Below are 17,336 nucleotides of genomic sequence, written 5' to 3' on the forward strand. Positions count from 1 at the left end.
GTAGTTACTGTACCTATAGCCTGGTTGATATTCATTATGTTTAAATTGTAAATTAAATAGATTTTTATTTTGACCAAAAGTTTGTCATATGTGTTTTTTTTGTGTTGATAGTTTAGTTTGTGTATATAGGCATTGACTTCAGGGTCATGGATAGCACTGGGTCATTTGAAGGTGGTTTCTAGAGACCGTACTGAGTACTCTCAACCACACTTTTACCTCTGCACATAGATTTATTTTTATATAAGCCAATATGAAATGTATAGGCCTACAGTGTATTGCATTGGGACCGATGGAATGGATGGAGTAGAAAGTGTTGCTGGGTATTTAGACCAGAGCTACTGAATATTCCCAACAATACTTTTACTGCAGCACCCATAATAGTTTTTGCTCTATAAGCCAATGTATTCCATGTACAGTGATTCGCATTGTGGTCATTTATTTGACATTGGAACATGTTTTAAAAAACACATTTAATGCAAATGCAAATGTCACTTATAACAATGTGATTCATTGTTAATGTTTCGACAATAATTTTTCATATCATGAATAAATGGTTTCTACTATTACGTTGGACTTTTATTTAGAACGTTTCCGAAATTCTGTGACCCGGAAGTACTCTTTTAGTGCTGCTGACGAGACGAAGGAGATCCCTAGCGACTGGTTCGTGACAGTGAAAATAGCAAGAAAGGTAAAACAGATAAACGGTACAATAACGAGTAGCCAAATCAAGATTTTCCGAAACGGTGCTGAGCGTCACTTGGATTTGGCATTTTACCTGAATAAAACACTTGTTCTAGTCTACACACAGATTCTGGGTTAGGCGTTGCGCTAGCTTCGTCCCGCAACTAACGTTAGCCATTTAAAGTACCATTTATATTAACAATTTTGACTTACAGATAGCCATCTGTAACATAAAAATCAAGTTTAAATTGTTAATGTAAACGGTAATTTAAATGGCTTGTTGCGCGACGAAGCTAGTCGTCGCATAACGTAGCAGGTTGTACTTTGTACTTGAGTTTCGTGAGGAACACTTTCGCGAAAGTACACGTTTATACTGACTATTATGGCTGGAATTGCATATGCTAATCTACCCTTATCTATTTGACAGGAATTGTTGAGATGAATAGTGAAAACTTTTCCATAAGTGAGAAGATTGTGTCGCCAGCATACATTCGCCAGGGGTCACAGGCACGTCGCAGTCATGAGCAACTGATTAGACTGCTTTTGGAACAGGTATTATCCGATTTTACATGCTGGTCACACTGCAAAATAAATGTACACATGCATGTTATTCAGTCATTGCAACCACAGTGCTCGCGCGCGTCTGCGTTGCCAGGCGCTAAAATAGAACTTGGTTGTATTTGTGACGCTTGAAGCGCTGCAAGTCCCGCCTCACCCATCTCCTCATTGGGTTTTAGGAGCATATACCCACTTGGGTGATTGAAAGATGAACTGAGGTCCACACTCCAGTCCAGTTGGTGGTGGTAATGCACCTTAAAGTTGGTTGCCAACCGCCATATAAAGTCCAAAGGTGGGCGGCGATTGGGATGGAGGTGTGAGTTTGGTGCGGAGAGCTCGAGTAAAGGACGCCCAGGTAGCGAAGAAGGACCGAAGTTTATTGCTCATATTTTATCTAAAGCGCTATGAATAAGTGTAGAAAGGGAGAGTAGGAAGGTAAATGGAGTCCCTTGAGAAAGCAAGAAACAGATGTATGTCAGGAGAAGTGCAGTATTATCATAAGGAAACGTATACCTGTATGATGGAGGAGGAATGGAGGGAAAAAGAGAGGCAGAGGAGGTCTAAGAGAGAGAGAGAGAGGGAGGAAGACTGTGAGCTTGAGTCTGTTAAAAATGGCGGGAAAAAGGGAGAAGGTTTGTTAAAGAAAAATGGTAGGAAATGTAAGCAAAGTGAGCTGAAGACAGGAGGAGAAATGGAAGTGAATGAGGGTGAAGTATCGGAGGTGGAAGGTGTGGTGAAGTACTCGGAGCCCGAGGATTGCACAGAGGGTCAGGATGAAGATGAGTCTGTGACAGTAGGAGTGAAGTTTTTGGACAAAGTGGATCCTTGCCTTTTGGCTGATCCATTTGTGGTTTCAAGATGGGTGAAAAGAGCGTTGGGTAAAGTGGAATCGGTGAGGGTAACCAGAAGTGGTCTAGTGATAATTGTTTGTTTTTCTGTTGGTCAGAGGGAGAAGGCACTCAGATTTCAAATGGGGGAAAGAATGGTGAATTGTTTTGCTCTCAAGAAAAGGGCGCCATTGAAAGGAGTAATTACTGGGGTAGCAGTAAATGTAAAAGTTGACCAACTGAAGGGGAAGATTCCCGGTGTGTGTGATGCTCGTTGTTTGGTGCGACACAAACAGGGGGGCGAGAATGGGGAAACAGCGGAGTCATTGTCTGTTCTTGTGAGTTTTGAAGTTGAGTCTTTGCCTGATATTGTGAAGTTAGGGTACATAAGTTATCCTGTATAAGCTTATGTGCCAAATACATTACGATGTTACAGGTGTCAAACTTATGGGCATGTGGCAGCAGTGTGTAGGAGGGAGGTTCCAAGGTGTGAGAAGTGTGCAGAAGGGCATGAGACAAAGGAATGTGTAGCATTGGGGAAAGTAGTGGTATGTGCTAATTGTAGGGGTGCCCATGGGGCTGGGGATCAGAAATGTCCTGTGCGAGAGAGGCAGGTTGAGGTTTCCAGGGTAAGAGAAGTGAAGAAGTTGTCATGCTGAGGCAGTGAAGAAAGTAGAGGAAGATGGATCAAGGGGGAGGAGTGGTGAGAGTAGTAGAGATGTACCAATGCAGAGGGATAGGACAACAAGTGATATATGTTTCAGTAAGATTGGATTTTTAGCATTTATAGCAATGGTTATTAATTGTACTGCAGGGATGGAACACAAGTCTAAGAAAATTGAGGTTGTGGTGGCAGCTGCAGAGAGGTATTTGGGTGTGCGAGACTTGACATCAGAAGAGTTACAGGGAGTGTTATGTGGTGATGTTCCATCATCTCAGGTTGAGGGCATGAGGTAGGAATGAATATATTTGTGGAGTGGAGTGGGGTGGTGTTAATTATTAATAATAATTTTGAATTTGTGAGTGTAGTGTTAGATGGTAGGGTATTTATTTTATTTTATTTTTCAAGCAAAATATAAGGGAGTTATACACAAGTCTAGTAGGTGGCGGTAATGCAACAAATGTGATGCCAACTGCCGTTAAACCTCATCGAAGAAGAATATAAAGTCAGAAGAAGAAGAAGAAACCTGAAGGAGGAGAGATTACTAGAAACAAACTCAGTTTACCTTTTTATCTGTGGATTAATTGTCGGAGTAGAGGACCTTGTGCATTTCAGGTAAAATAACAACCCAATGTTTATATCCCAGGACAAATGAGCTAGCAACAGCAAGCTATCTAGCTAAATTGACATAAATGTTGAATGCTTTTCGACCTGTCCCCAAATTAATATAGTTGGTTCTGAGTTCGTTTTGATATGTCAACCTGCATGTCCTGATCGTGTCTGCTGTGGGTGGACAAAATCAACATGCGCGCGATGGCACGCGCGGTCTGGTCAGCATGTTATTAGAATTCTATGAATAGGGACGTCAAATGTTCAGCCTGCTGCGCAGACCCTATTGACGATCTAGTCTAGCGCGCCTGGTTAAATTGTGTTTAGGAGCATTTAAACAAAAAAATACGATTTAAATGGTTAAAACTAAGACGTATGTGATTATTGAACAGATTTGTGAGTTTGCTTAATTTACTATCATCTTAAATGAAGATATTGAATTCTTGTGGGGGGAATGAAAGTTAGAGTATGGTAATATTTTTTGACACTTTATTTAGACAGTAATGAAATGAGATGGGGAGACTGGCAAATGGGAGAAACCGTGGCAAGGTTGGAAAAAAGGATTGATCCCTGTTCTCAGGTGGAAAGTTCGATGTGACAGGTGCCGGGGAGTGTTACCACTACACCAAGGCTCTGCACAGGAAATAATGATATTAATGGGTGATGGCAGTGGGTAACCAAATCATAGATTGCAGTCTCCTTGTCCATAGACTACTTTCAAGGTAAGGACACAAACATTTTGTGATTTGGTTGAACTACCTCTTTTTAAAATAGGGCTGGAAGAAAATCCTGCTTGCTCTCCAGGAGGGCCATGTCTGATCTATGTTTCCCAAGTGCTGTGTGTGTTTGAAAATGTTCTTGTTATAACAATTAATTTCTCAATCACCCAACCTTGAAGAACAATCTAATTAATATAAATATTCAGGTGGTTTATGTCTACTAGTTGAAAATCAATAATAACATCTCCTGAAGACAAGATGACATACAGTATAGTATTCAGATCCCCCTTGACTTTTTCCACATTTTGTTACGTAAACAGCCTTATTCTAAAATGGATTAAAACAAATAAAAATCCTCATCAATACCCCATAATGACAAAGCAAAAACTGGTTTTTATAATTTTCTGAGAATTCATTATAAATAAAAAACAGATACCTTATTTACATAGGTATTCAGACCCTTTGCTATGAGACTCGAAATTGAGCTCAGGTGCATCCTGTTTTCATTGATCATCCTTGAGATGTTTCTACAACTTGATTGGAGTCCACCTGTGGTAAATTCAATTGATTGGACATGATTTGGAAAGGCACACACGTATCTATATAAGGTCCCACAGTTGACATTGCATGTCAGAGCAAAAACCAAGCCATGAGGTCGAAGGTATTGTCCGTAGAACTTCGAGACAGGATTGTGTCGAGGCACAGGTCTGGGGAAGGGTAGCAAAACATGTCTGCACAATTGAAGGTCCCCAAGAACACAGTGGCCTCCATCATTCTTAAATGGAAGAAGTTTGGAACCACCAAGACTCTTCCTAGAACTGGCCGCCTAGCTAAACTGAGCAATCGGGGGAGAAGGACCTTGGTCAGGGAGGTGACCAAGAACCCAATGGTCACTCTGACAGAGCTCCAGAGTTCCTCTGTGGAGATGGGAAAACTTTCCAGAAGGACAACCATCTCTGCAGCACTCCACCAATCAGGCCTTTATGGTAGAGTGGCAAGACGGAAGCCATTCCTCAGTAAAAGGCACATGACAGCCCACTTGGAGTTTGCCAACAGGCACATAAAGGACTCTCAGACCATTAGAAAATATTCTCTGGTCTGATGAAATCAAGATTGAACTCTTTGGCCTGAATGCCAAGCGTCACATCTGGAGGAAACCTTGCACCATCCTTACGGTGAAGCATGGTGGGGTCAGCATCATGCTGTGGGGATGTTTTTCAGCGGCAGGGACTGGTAGACTAGTCAGGATCGAGGGAAAGATGAACGGAGCAAAGTACAGAGAGATCCTTGATGAAAACCTTCTCAGGACCTCAGACTGGGGCGAAGGTTCACCTTCCAACAGGGCATCGACCCTAAGCACACAGCCAAGAAGACAACGCAGGAGTGGCTTCGGGACAAGTCTCTGAATGTCCTTGAGTGGCCCAGCCAGAGCCCGGACTTGAACCCGATCGAACATCTCTGGAGAGACCTGAAAATAGCTGTACAGCGACGCTCCCCATCCAACCTGACAGAGCTTGAAAGGATCTGCTGAGAAGAATGGGAGAAACTCCTCAAATACAGGGGTACTAAGCTTGTAGCGTCATACCCAAGAAGACTCGAGGCTGTAATCGCTGCCAAAGGTGCTTCAACAAAGTACTGAGTAAAGGGTCTGAATACTTATGTAAATGTGATATTTCAGTTTTATTTGTAATAAATTAGCAAAAAATTATATAAACCTGTTTTTGCTTTGTCATTGTGGGATATTGTGTGTAGATTGATGAGGGAAACATTTGTTTTAATCCATTTTCGAAAAAGGCTGTAACGTAACAAAGTGGAAAAAGTCAAGGGCGTAGTAGTGCAGTCCTGAATCCAAGATGGCGTAGTAGTGCAGTCCTGTTTTTGTCGTTTGTCTGTAAATAGCCTGTAAAAACCCAGTTTTTTTTTGTATTTTTCGTACATATTTCCCTATCAGACTTTTCATCCTTCTACAAAATATACTTTCCTGCAACCCGCCTCACTCAATGTGGAACGGATTCTATTATTGACTTACCTTTTATCTAGAATCTCCAGTTGAAACTAGCTAGCCAGCTAACTAGCTACTTGCTATTAGCCACAGTTAGCGGTATTTCACCCAGAACATTGGATTTTCTGCGGGAATAATTTAATCACTGGACATTAATCACCGGATCGCAACTAGCTAGCCGCAACCGAGTGGATGTTGCTGTCTGGCTAATCACCACTGCCCCCGATGCAAGCGCCAGTTAGCCTCGAGCTAGCCTAGAGCCAGGCTCATATCTACCTCTAGGTCTACCGGACGGGAGTAGCCAGCTAACTAGCTACTTGCTATCAGCTACCGTTAGCGGTTTTTCACCATTGTCCGTGGCCTGCACCACCCACCAGCCAGCTCTAGTCTGGACTATTATTCGGCCAGTCTGCACTGTCTGCACAGCGCGTTATCGACCCAGAACATATCAGTTTTTCTGCCGGAATCACTGAATCACTGGACCTTTAACTCCGGATTCATCGCTACCAGCTAGCTGTAACAAAATGGATGTTGTGGTCTGGCTAATCATCCTGAGCTAGGCCCATTTCCCGGCTATCTACCTCTACGTCAACCGGACGGGACCACCTAGTGTTGACACGGAGCCCCGCCGATCCTACACGACTGGTCTGCCGACGAAATCGTCTGATGTGATTACAACAGGCTTCCCGTTATCACGTCGACCACGAAGATTCCATCTGCTAGCCCCGGCCCGCTAGCACACGCTAGCCGTGGCCTCTTGCTCGCTAGTGCTTTAGCAGCCCCCAAACTATCCTATTGCTGTTCACCGGACCTTATGATAACTCAGCTATACAGCTGATGCCTCCTGGACTGTTCCTTTTTACGGTACCGCATCCTGTTTATGTTTAGCCTCAGCCCAAACTGTGTCGTCATTACCAGCTGTTGTCTTAGCTCTCTCAAGTTACACCGTGATTGCTTTATGCCTCTCTCCCATCTCAATATGGTTAGCTTATTGTTGTTTCGGTTATTTCTAATTGTACTATTTCACTGTAAATCCCCCAGCCCAGCTAAACCTGCCTTAGATAGCTCCTTTATCCCACCCCCCATACACGCGGAGACTGACTCAATTGGTGCCTCCAGTGATGCTATCTCTTTCATTGTTACCCAACGCTTAGGTTTACCTCCACTTTACTCATATCCTTCCATATCGTTGTCTGTACATAATGCCCTGAATCTTTTCTACAACGCCCGGAAATCTGCCCCCTTTATTCTATGTACCCAACGCACTAGAAGACCAGTTCTTAAAGCCTTTAGCCGGATCCTTATTCTAGTCCTCCTCTGTTCCTCCGGTGATGTAGAGGCTAACCCAGGCCCTGCAGCCCTCAGTATCACTCCTACTCCCCAGGCGCTATCATTTGCTGACTTCTGTAATCGCAAAAGCCTTGGTTTCCTGCATGTAAATATCAGAAGTCTACTTCCTAAGTTTGAGTTATTCACTGCGTTAGCACACTCCGCCAACCCTGATGTTCTAGCAGTGTCTGAATCCTGGCTTAGGAAGGCCACCAAAAATTCTGAAATGTCCATCCCCAACTATAACATTTTCCGTCTAGATAGAACTGCCAAAGGGGGTGGAGTTGCAATCTACTGTAGAGAGAGCCTGCAGAGCTCTATCATACTATCCAGGTCTGTGCCCAAACAGTTTGAGCTTCTACTTCTAAAAATCCACCTTTCCAGAAATAAGTCTCTCACTGTTGCTGCTTGCTACAGACCCCCCTCAGCCCCCAGCTGTGCCCTGGACACCATATGTGAATTGATTGCCCCCCATTTATCCTCAGAGTTCGTACTGCTTGGTGACCTAAATTGGGATATGCTTAATACCCCGGCCATCCTACAATCCAAACTAGATGCCCTCAATCTCACGCAAATTATCAACGAACCTACCAGGTACAACCCTAAATCCGTAACTATGGGTACCCTCATAGATATCATCCTGACTAACTTACCCTCTAAATACACCTCCGCTGTCTTCAACCAGGATCTCAGCGATCACTGCCTTATTGCCTGCGTCCGTAACGGGTCCGCGGTCAAACGACCACCCCTCATCACTGTCAAACGCTCCCAAAAACACTTTAGCGAGCAGGCCTTCCTAATTGACCTGGCCCAGGTATCCTGGATGGATATAGATCTCATTCCGTCAGTAGAGGATGCCTGGTTGTTCTTTAAAAGTAATTTCCTCTCAATCTTAAATAAACATGCCCCATTCAAAAAATACAGAACTAAGAACAGATATATCCCCTGGTTCTCCTCAGACTTGACTGCCCTTGACCAGCACAAAAACATCCTGTGGCGTACTGCATTAGCATCAAATAGCCCCCGCGAGATGCAACTTTTCAGGGAAGTTAGGAACCAATATACACAAGCAGTCAGGAAAGCAAAGGCTAACTTTTTCAAACAGAAATTTGCATCCTGTAGCACTAACTCCAAAAAGTTTTGGGACACTGTAAAGTCCATGGAGAATAAGAGCACTTCCTCCCAACTGCCCACTGCACTGAGGCTAGGAAACACTATCACCAGCGATAAATCTACAATAATCGAGAATTTCAACAAGCATTTTGCTACGGCTGGCCATGCTTTCCACCTGGCTACCACTACCCCGGCCACCAACTCTGCAACCTCCGCTGCAACTTGCCCATGCCCCCCCCGCTTCTCCTTCACACAAATTCAGACAGCTGATGTTCTGAAAGAGCTGCAAAATCTGGACCCCTACAAATCAGCTGGGATAGACAATCTGGACCCTTTCTTTCTAAAACTAGCCGCCGAAATTGTCGCAACCCCTATTACTAGTCTGTTCAACCTCTCTTTCGTAACGTCTGAGATCCCCAGAGATTGGAAAGCTGCCGCGGTCATCCCCCTCTTCAAAGGGGGTGACACTCTAGATCCAAACTGTTACAGACCTATATCCATCCTGCCCTGCCTTTCGAAAGTATTTGAAAGCCAAGTTAACAAACAGATCACCGACCATTTCAAATCCCACCGTACCTTCTCCGCCATGCAATCCGGTTTCCGAGCTGGTCATGGGTGCACTTCAGCCACGCTCAAGGTCCTAAACGATATTATAACCACGATCGATAATAGACAGTACTGTGCAGCCGTCTTCATCGACCTGGCCAAGGCTTTCGACTCTGTCAACCACCGCATTCTTATTGGCAGACTAAATAGCCTTGGTTTCTCAAATGACTGCCTTGCCTGGTTCACCAACTACTTCTCAGATAGAGTTCAGTCTGTCAAATCGGAGGGCCTGTTGTCTGGACCTATGGCAGTCTCTATGGGGGTGCCACAGGGTTCAATTCTTGGGCCGACTCTTTTCTCCGTGTATATCAATGATGTCGCTCTTGCTGCTGGTGACTCAGATCCACCTCTACGCAGACGACACCATTTTGTATACATCTGGCCCTTCATTGGACACTGTGTTAACAAACCTCCAAACGAGCTTCAATGCCATACAACACTCCTTCAGTAGCCCCTAACTGCTCTTAAACACTAGTAAAACTAAATGCATGCTCTTCAATCGAACGCTGCTGGCACCCGCCCACCCGACTAGAATCACCACTCTCGACGGGTCTGACCTAGAGTATGTGGACAACTACAAATACCTAGGTGTCTGGTTAGACTGTAAACTCTCCTTCCAGACTCACATTAAGAATCTCCAATCCGAAGTTAAATCTAGAATCGGCTTCCTATTTCGCAACAAAGCCTCCTTCACTCATGCTGCCAAACATGCCCTCGTAAAACGGACTATCCTACTGATCCTTGACTTCGGCGATGTCATTTACAAAATAGCCTCCAACACTCTACTCAGCAAATTGGATGTAGTCTATCACAGTGCCATCCGTTTTGTCTCCAAAGCCCCATACACTACCCACCACTGTGACCTGTACGCTCTTGTTGGCTGGTCCTCACTACATGTTCGTCGTCAAACCCACTGGCTCCAGGCCATCTATAAATCACTGCTAGGCAAATCCCCGCCTTATCTTAGCTCATTGGTCACCATAGCAGCACCCACCCGTAGTCTGCGCTCCAGCAGGTATATCTCACTGGTCATTCCCAAAGCCAACACCTCCTTTGGCCGCCATTCCTTCCAGTTCTCTGCTGCGAATGACTGGAACGAATTGCAAAAATCTCTGAAGCTGGAGACTCTTATCTCCCTCACTAACTTTAAGCATCAGTTGTCAGAGCACCTTACCGATCACTGCACCTGTACACAGCCCATCTGAAATTAGCCCACCCAACTACCTCATCCCTATATTGTTATTTATTTTGCTCTTTTGCACCCCAGTATCTCTATTTGCACATAATCTCTTGCACATCTATCATTCCAGTGTTAATACTAATTGTAATTATTTTGCACTATAGCCTATTTATTGCCTTACCTCCATAACTTGCTACATTTGCACACACTGTATATATATTTTCTGTTGTATTTTTTTTGACTTTATGTTTTTTTACCCCATATGTAACTCTGTGTTGTTTTTATCGCACTACTATGCTTTATCTTGGCCAGGTCGCAGTTGTAAATGAGAACTTGTTCTCAACTGGCTTACCTGGTTAAATAAAGGTTAAATAAATAAAAAAGGGGTCTGAATAATTTCAGAATGCACTGTAAATCCGCCCCTACACCCTAACCCTATTTTTTTTTGTTCTTGTCCACCCTCTAGAATCAGACTTACACTTTTGGGTTCACATTATTTTTTACAAAATGATTTTCATAGTTAAAAATCAGGTCGCCATAGAAAACGTCCCTGCTAAAACATACTGTAGGTTTGTCTGCAGACTTTTTCGTTGGAACAGCCTAAATGCCAATCACCAAACGAGGGGACTAATGCAAGTGTGGATTAAATCGACTTTAGTACATTCTGTCAAAACTCTCCGTTCTGCAATAGAAACGGGAGTAACCGCAACCTAATTTTGTTGACAACATTATACATAAAACAACGCTACCGTGCTGCTCTTTTTACAGTTTTATAAACTCAGCGGAGAACGTTCTCTCTATTCAGCTCCACTCTAATCTTGAGGGGCGTTAATTTAACACGCTCATCCAATCCCATTGATGAGAACCTGTAGTAGCCATTTATCAACTCATCTCTTTGTGACAATGTTAATGGTAGATGGCCAATGCGAAAAAGGAAACGCAACACTTTTTTGGACTGGATAATTTCAAAGCATCAACACCTCACAGGTAGTTCTACATAGTGGCATGGGGTTGGCTTTCATTTGAGTAATAGCTTCACTGTCAAATCGGTGTATTTGTTTGTGGCCCTGATTTGACCTTGCCATTTGAGTTAGACGCACAGGTGCGTATAATAAAATCAACAGTACCAAACAAAATATATTAATCTGTTTAAAGCAATCGATTTAGTATAATCTTGATGACTATAAACTTTTTAATTAACATCACCAATCTGAGGTTGAAAGGATGTGTATTTCCACTCAATTTATGTGGTACAAATGCAAGCTTGTGTAAGGCAGTAACACAAACTGTCCACATTAGGGAAATTAGTGCAATGTAAAATAATATGACAAATAAATTAAACATATCAATTTAGGATGATAGTATATGTTGTCCTCTCACAAGCTATTGCAACAATTACACCTATTTGTCACTCATTTAAAAAATGTAGAGTGTTTTTAAAAATGCTCTCAAACACAATTGAACTGGGTGCTCTAGACTAGAGCTTCCGTAGTCTGTGCAGCAGCTTGAACGTTCGACATCACTACTAGTATTGGACAAATTCAGGTAGGTCCCTCCCCGTTTCATTCTGTTTACTTCCGTTTGGTTCTTAAACGGTTCCCATTGCAAGACGTAATGGAACCAAACAGAACCAAATGGGGAGGGACCTACCTGAATTTGTCCAATAGAAACTCATTTTCATTGCAAAACTCAACAGTTTGCAACAGTTTGGACTAATGATTACATCCATGATGTGAATGGAGATGGAATGCACATCAACCATAACACAACCATAACTTGGATGGGTACTACACATACATTTGTTTACAGTTCTATTTAGCTTACATAATTCAGGAGTTGTGACAGAAGCATATGCCTTGTTTGTGTATCCTCACTGTACCTTAAAGGGCAAATGTCCTGAGGAGGGCTGGAGCGAGAGCACAATAGAACTCTTCCTGAATGAATTGGCTGTGATGGACAGCAACAACTTCTTGGGAAACTGTGGCGTTGGCGAGAGGGAGGGCAGAGTGGCCTCTAGTCTGGTGGCCCGACGACATTACAGGTTCTTATCAGCTGTTGCTTGTAACGTTTTCAAAATAGAGGAATTTACTTTAGCTTTGTTAAATTCTAAGTAGGCTTTAGTTTTGTCATACATGTCATGATCATGAGATCTGTGTTTATTGCTTTACACAGGTTAATCCATGGGATAGGACGATCTGGTGACATTGCTGCAATTCAACCCAAGGCTACAGGTTCCAGTCTGCTGAACAAGCTGACTAATTCAGTTGTGCTGGACATTTTAAAACTTTCAGGTGTGTAACTAAGTTTGCATTGAGCCTACTGATAAATTGATGGGGGTAAAAATCGATAGTTAGCCTACATATCGCAATATTATTTTGGACAATATTATATAGATACTTTCACTCCAAGTATTTATTTATTTGTTGTTTGTATTTTTTTAATAGTATGATTATTGTAGAATATTTTGCTAGGTAGCATTAGCTAGAGGTAGTTGGCTGTACCTGCTCCAAAATGCTGGTATTTTTCATCCTATTTCATGTTCTCGTCTTCTTTTTAAATATTGAGCCAACATGTTTTCAGCACAATTTATTTTCCATGACTGATCAAAACTCTGTTTATTATGCTGTCTCGCTGCAGCAGACATATACAGAGCAATATGTTTGGAACATCAAATCGCAATAAAATTGCAGTATCGAATCGAAATGCATATAGAATCGTGAGAATTGCAATACATATTTTATCAGCAGTGCATTCGGAAAGTATTCAGACCCCTTGACTTTTTCCACATGTTGTTACGTTACAGCCTTATTCTAAAATTAATTAAATAGTTTTTTCCCCTCATGAATCTACACACAATACCCCATAATGACAAAGCGAAAATGGGTTTTTAGAATTTCTTAAATAAAATAACAAAGAAAAGCTGATGACATTTACATAAGTATTCAGACCCTTTACTCAGTACTTTGTGGAAGCAACTTTGGTAGCGATCACAGCCTCAAGTCTTCTTGGGTATGACGCTACAAGCTTGGCACACCTGAATTTGGGGAGTTTCTCCCATTCCTCTCTGTAGATCCTCTCAAGCTCTGTCAGGTTGGATGGGGAGCTTTGCTACACAGCTATTTTCAGGTCTCTCCAGAGATGTTAGATCGGGTTCTAGTCCGGGCTCTGACTGGGCCACTCAAGGACATTCAGAGACTTGTCTTGAAGCCACTCCTGCGTTATCGTGGCTGTGTGCTTAAGGTCGTTGTCCTGTTGGAAGGTGAACCTTCATCCCAGTCTGATGTCCTGAGCGCTGTGGAGCAGGTTTTCATCAAGGATCTCTCTTTACTTTGCTCCGTTCATCTTTCCCTCGAGCCTGACTAGTCTTCCAGTCCCTTCCGCTGAAAAACATCCCCACAGCATGATGCTGCCACCACCATGCTTCACTGTAGGGATGGTGCCAGGTTTCCTCCAGATGTGGCACTTGGCATTCAGGCTAAAGACTTTAATCTTAGTTTCATCATTTACATTTACATTTTGTCATTTAGCAGACGCTCTTATCCAGAGCGACTTACAGGAGCAATTAGGGTTAAGTGCCTTGCTCAAGGGCACATTTACGTCATTTAGCAGACGCTCTTATCCAGAGCGACTTACAAATTGGTGCATTCACCCTATAGCCAGTGGGATAACCACTTTACAATTATTATTATTATTATTTTATTTTTATTATTTTATTTTATTTTTTTGGGGGGGGGGGATTTTGTTTCTCATGGTCGGCGAGTCCTTTAGGTGCTTTGGCAAACTCCAAGTGGGCTGTCATGTGCCTTTTCCTGAGGAGTGGCTTCCGTCTGGCCACTCTACCATAAAGGCCTGATTGGTGGAGTGCTGCAGAGATGGTTGGCCTTCTGAAAGGTTCTCCCATCTCCACAGAGAAACTCTACAGCTCTGTCAGAGTGGAAAAATAAATATTTCATACATTTTAGAATAAGGCTGTAACTAAATGTGGAAAAAGTCAAGGGGTCTGAATTACTTTCCGAATACACAGTAAGTATCGTGATAATATCGTATTGTGAGGTACCTGGCAATTCCCAGCCCTACTGATAAATGTTGAACAGTGATGGTTACAGTGAGGGGAAAAAAGTATTTCATCCCCTGCTGATTTTGTACGTTTGCCCACTGACAAAGAAATTATCAGTGTATAATTTTAATGGTAGGTTTATATGAACAGTGAGAGACAGAATAACAACAAAAAAATCCAGAAAAACGCATGTCAAAAATGACATTTGGCAACTCTAACCTTCAGCTCCCTCCACAAATTTTCTATGGGATTAAGGTCTGGAGACTGGCTAGGCCACTCCAGGACCTTAATGTGCCTCTTCTTGAGCCACTCCTTTGTTGCCTTGACCGTGTGTTTTGGGTCATTGTCATGCTGGAATACCCATCCACGACCCATTTTCAATGCCCTGGCTGAGGGAAGGAGGTTCTCACCCAAGATTTGACGGTACATGGCCCCGTCCATCGTCCCTTTTGATGCGGTGAAGTTGTCCTGTCCCCTTAGCAGAAAAACACCCCCAAAGCATAATGTTTCCACCTCCATGTTTGACGGTGGGGATGGTGTTCTTGGGGTCATAGGCAGCATTCTTCCTCCTCCAAACACGGCGAGTTGAGTTGATGCCAAAGAGCTCCATTTGGGTCTCATCTGACCACAACACTTTCACCCAGTTCTCCTCTGAATCATTCAGATGTTCATTGGCAAACTTCAGACGGGCCTGTATATGTGCTTTCTTGAGCAGGGGGACCTTGCGGGCGCTGCAGGATTTCAGTCCTTTGTGGCGTAGTGTGTTACCAATTGTTTTCTTGGTGACTATGGTCCCAGCTGCCTTGAGATCATTGACAAGATCCTCCCGTGTAGTTCCAGGCTGATTCCTCACCGTTCTCATAATTATTGCAACTCCACGAGGTGAGATCTTGCATGGAGCCCTAGGCCGAGGGAGATTGACAGTTCTTTTGTGTTTTTTCCATTTGCGAATAATCGCACCAACTGTTGTCACCTTCTCACCAAGTTGCTTGGCGATGGTCTTGTAGCCCATTCCAGCCTTGTGTAGGTCTACAATCTTGTCCCTGACATCCTTGGAGAGCTCTTTGGTCTTGGCCATGGTGGAGAGTTTGGAATCTGATTGATTGATTGCTTCTGTGGACAGGTGTCTTTTATTCAGGTAACAAACTGAGATTAGGAGCACTCCCTGTAAGAGTGTGCTCCTAATCTCAGCTCGTTACCTGTTTAAGACACCTGGGAGCCAGACATCTTTCTGATTGAGAGGGGGTCAAATATTTATTTCCCTAATTAAAATGCAAATCAATTTATAACATTTTTGACATGCGTTTTTCTGGATTTTTTTGTTGTTATTCTGTCTCTCACTGTTCAAATAAACCTACCATTAAAATTATAGACTGATCATTTCTTTGTCAGTGGGCAAACGTACAAAATCAGCAGGGGATCAAATACTTTTTCCCCTCACTGTATGTTGATTGAGTACTTGTGTTCTAATTAGTTATATTTGAAGATAGCTATCATTCCAGCTTCAATTTGAAGTAATTGTATTAGCTGTGTAGTTGGCTATCTCGTCTAAACAGTGGCCTGGCAAGAGAGCAAATATTCTATGTCAGGCAAAATCTCACATAATTAGTTCATTGTTATGGAGGTATCCCAAGAAAACCACTAGAAAACCACTTAAAGAAACACAAATGCAGCACCTTTGCTGCTGTTCTGGCTGCTTTGTTTGACGTGACTGTCTTAGCCAAAGTTGGCTAGCTAGCAAGCAAGGGATAAGAACGTTGCCAGCCATCATGGCAACGGAAAATTTAGAACGAATGACTGGGTTGCGACCATAAATTTAGAACAAAAAGATTTAACTGGTTTGTGTCTCTGGTAACCGAAACTGATAGAACGAACGACCAGCTGGCTTGGGTAGGAACCCTAGATTTGTGTCGGGACTATATCTCGTGGAAGGATGAAATAGTATCAATAAATTCATCAAAATAACGTTTTTAATGAAAGTATGTCAATCATTGTTTGAATATGTTGGATACCTGTTGTGTAAAAGTAATAATGCCCTCAAAGCCGGTGTTTGGAGGATATATTGGCACGGTTTGCCGGCCAACAAAACCTGTGTCAATATATCCTCCAAACACAGGCTTTGAGGGCATTATCACTTAATTGTGTGTGTTTGCAGGTGTGCGAAGTGTGGCCAGTTGTTTCGTAGTTCCAATGGCAACAGGGATGAGCCTGACACTGTGCTTCCTAACACTTCGCCACAAGAGACCAAAGGGGCGCTACATCATCTGGCCCCGCATTGACCAGAAGTCCTGCTTCAAAGCCATGATCACTGCAGGTTAGGCACTAACATTAACATAAAAGGATGTTCTGTTCTTAAAACCATCCCTCTACGGTTTATTGTACTCCCCATTCATGCTCTGATTGTTATTCTTGCAATAGATATACCTATCAGTTCAGTTGGGTTTGAAAATGACTTCTCTTTTCTAAGAAGAGCTGCCTAACATGCATGCTATACTGGATGCGTAGGGCCTAACTTTTGCAGAGTGTGACATGTATGAGCAGCATGGCTCCATGAGAGGCTCGCCCTGCTCAGCACAAAATTACTCTCGGTTTCTATTTTCAAGACTTCGGCTCACACCTGTGAATACTTGATCAAGTATCTTGTGCTCTGCTCATGCCGTCAATTTATGCATCCACTGTGGCAGCTAAAAACCTACTGTTTTCACGCTGCCCCAGTGTAGCTCCACGTAAGGGAACTCTTGTCCAACCCCAACATTGACAACTCTCTTGCTCCTTGTAACCATGGACAGGGTTTGAACCAGTGGTGGTTGAGAACATTTTGGAGGGCGATGAGCTGAGAACAGATATGGAGGCGGTGGAACGTAAGGTGCAAGAGCTGGGAGCAGAGAACATCCTTTGCATCCACTCCACTACTTCCTGCTTTGCCCCACGTGTCCCCGACAGGTATACCTTGTACTCAAGTGATCCAATCATGGTTCAATAGAGCTGTGAAAA

General features: G+C 43.0%; 1 protein-coding gene across 2 annotated transcripts in view; it reads left to right on the forward strand.

The window, feature by feature from the left end:
* The first annotated feature begins 605 nt into the window (after window positions 1–605).
* The window catches only part of sepsecs (Sep (O-phosphoserine) tRNA:Sec (selenocysteine) tRNA synthase), a 33,418-nt gene continuing 16,687 nt past the window's right edge, over window positions 606–17,336 (forward strand). Inside the window, exons 1-6 of one of the 2 annotated variants that reach the window (XM_041882582.1) lie at window positions 606–688; window positions 1,109–1,233; window positions 12,172–12,326; window positions 12,458–12,576; window positions 16,498–16,656; window positions 17,132–17,285. In XM_041882582.1, coding sequence (XP_041738516.1) covers window positions 1,120–1,233; window positions 12,172–12,326; window positions 12,458–12,576; window positions 16,498–16,656; window positions 17,132–17,285 — 701 coding nt within the window. In that variant the 5' untranslated portion in view covers window positions 606–688; window positions 1,109–1,119. Of the gene's footprint in view, window positions 689–1,108; window positions 1,234–3,964; window positions 4,059–12,171; window positions 12,327–12,457; window positions 12,577–16,497; window positions 16,657–17,131; window positions 17,286–17,336 lie in introns of those variants that run through there. The other variant, XM_041882583.2, reaches the window with a different exon arrangement.

This window comes from Coregonus clupeaformis, chromosome 8 (genome assembly GCF_020615455.1).
Source record: "Coregonus clupeaformis isolate EN_2021a chromosome 8, ASM2061545v1, whole genome shotgun sequence".
Lineage (NCBI taxonomy): Eukaryota > Metazoa > Chordata > Actinopteri > Salmoniformes > Salmonidae > Coregonus > Coregonus clupeaformis.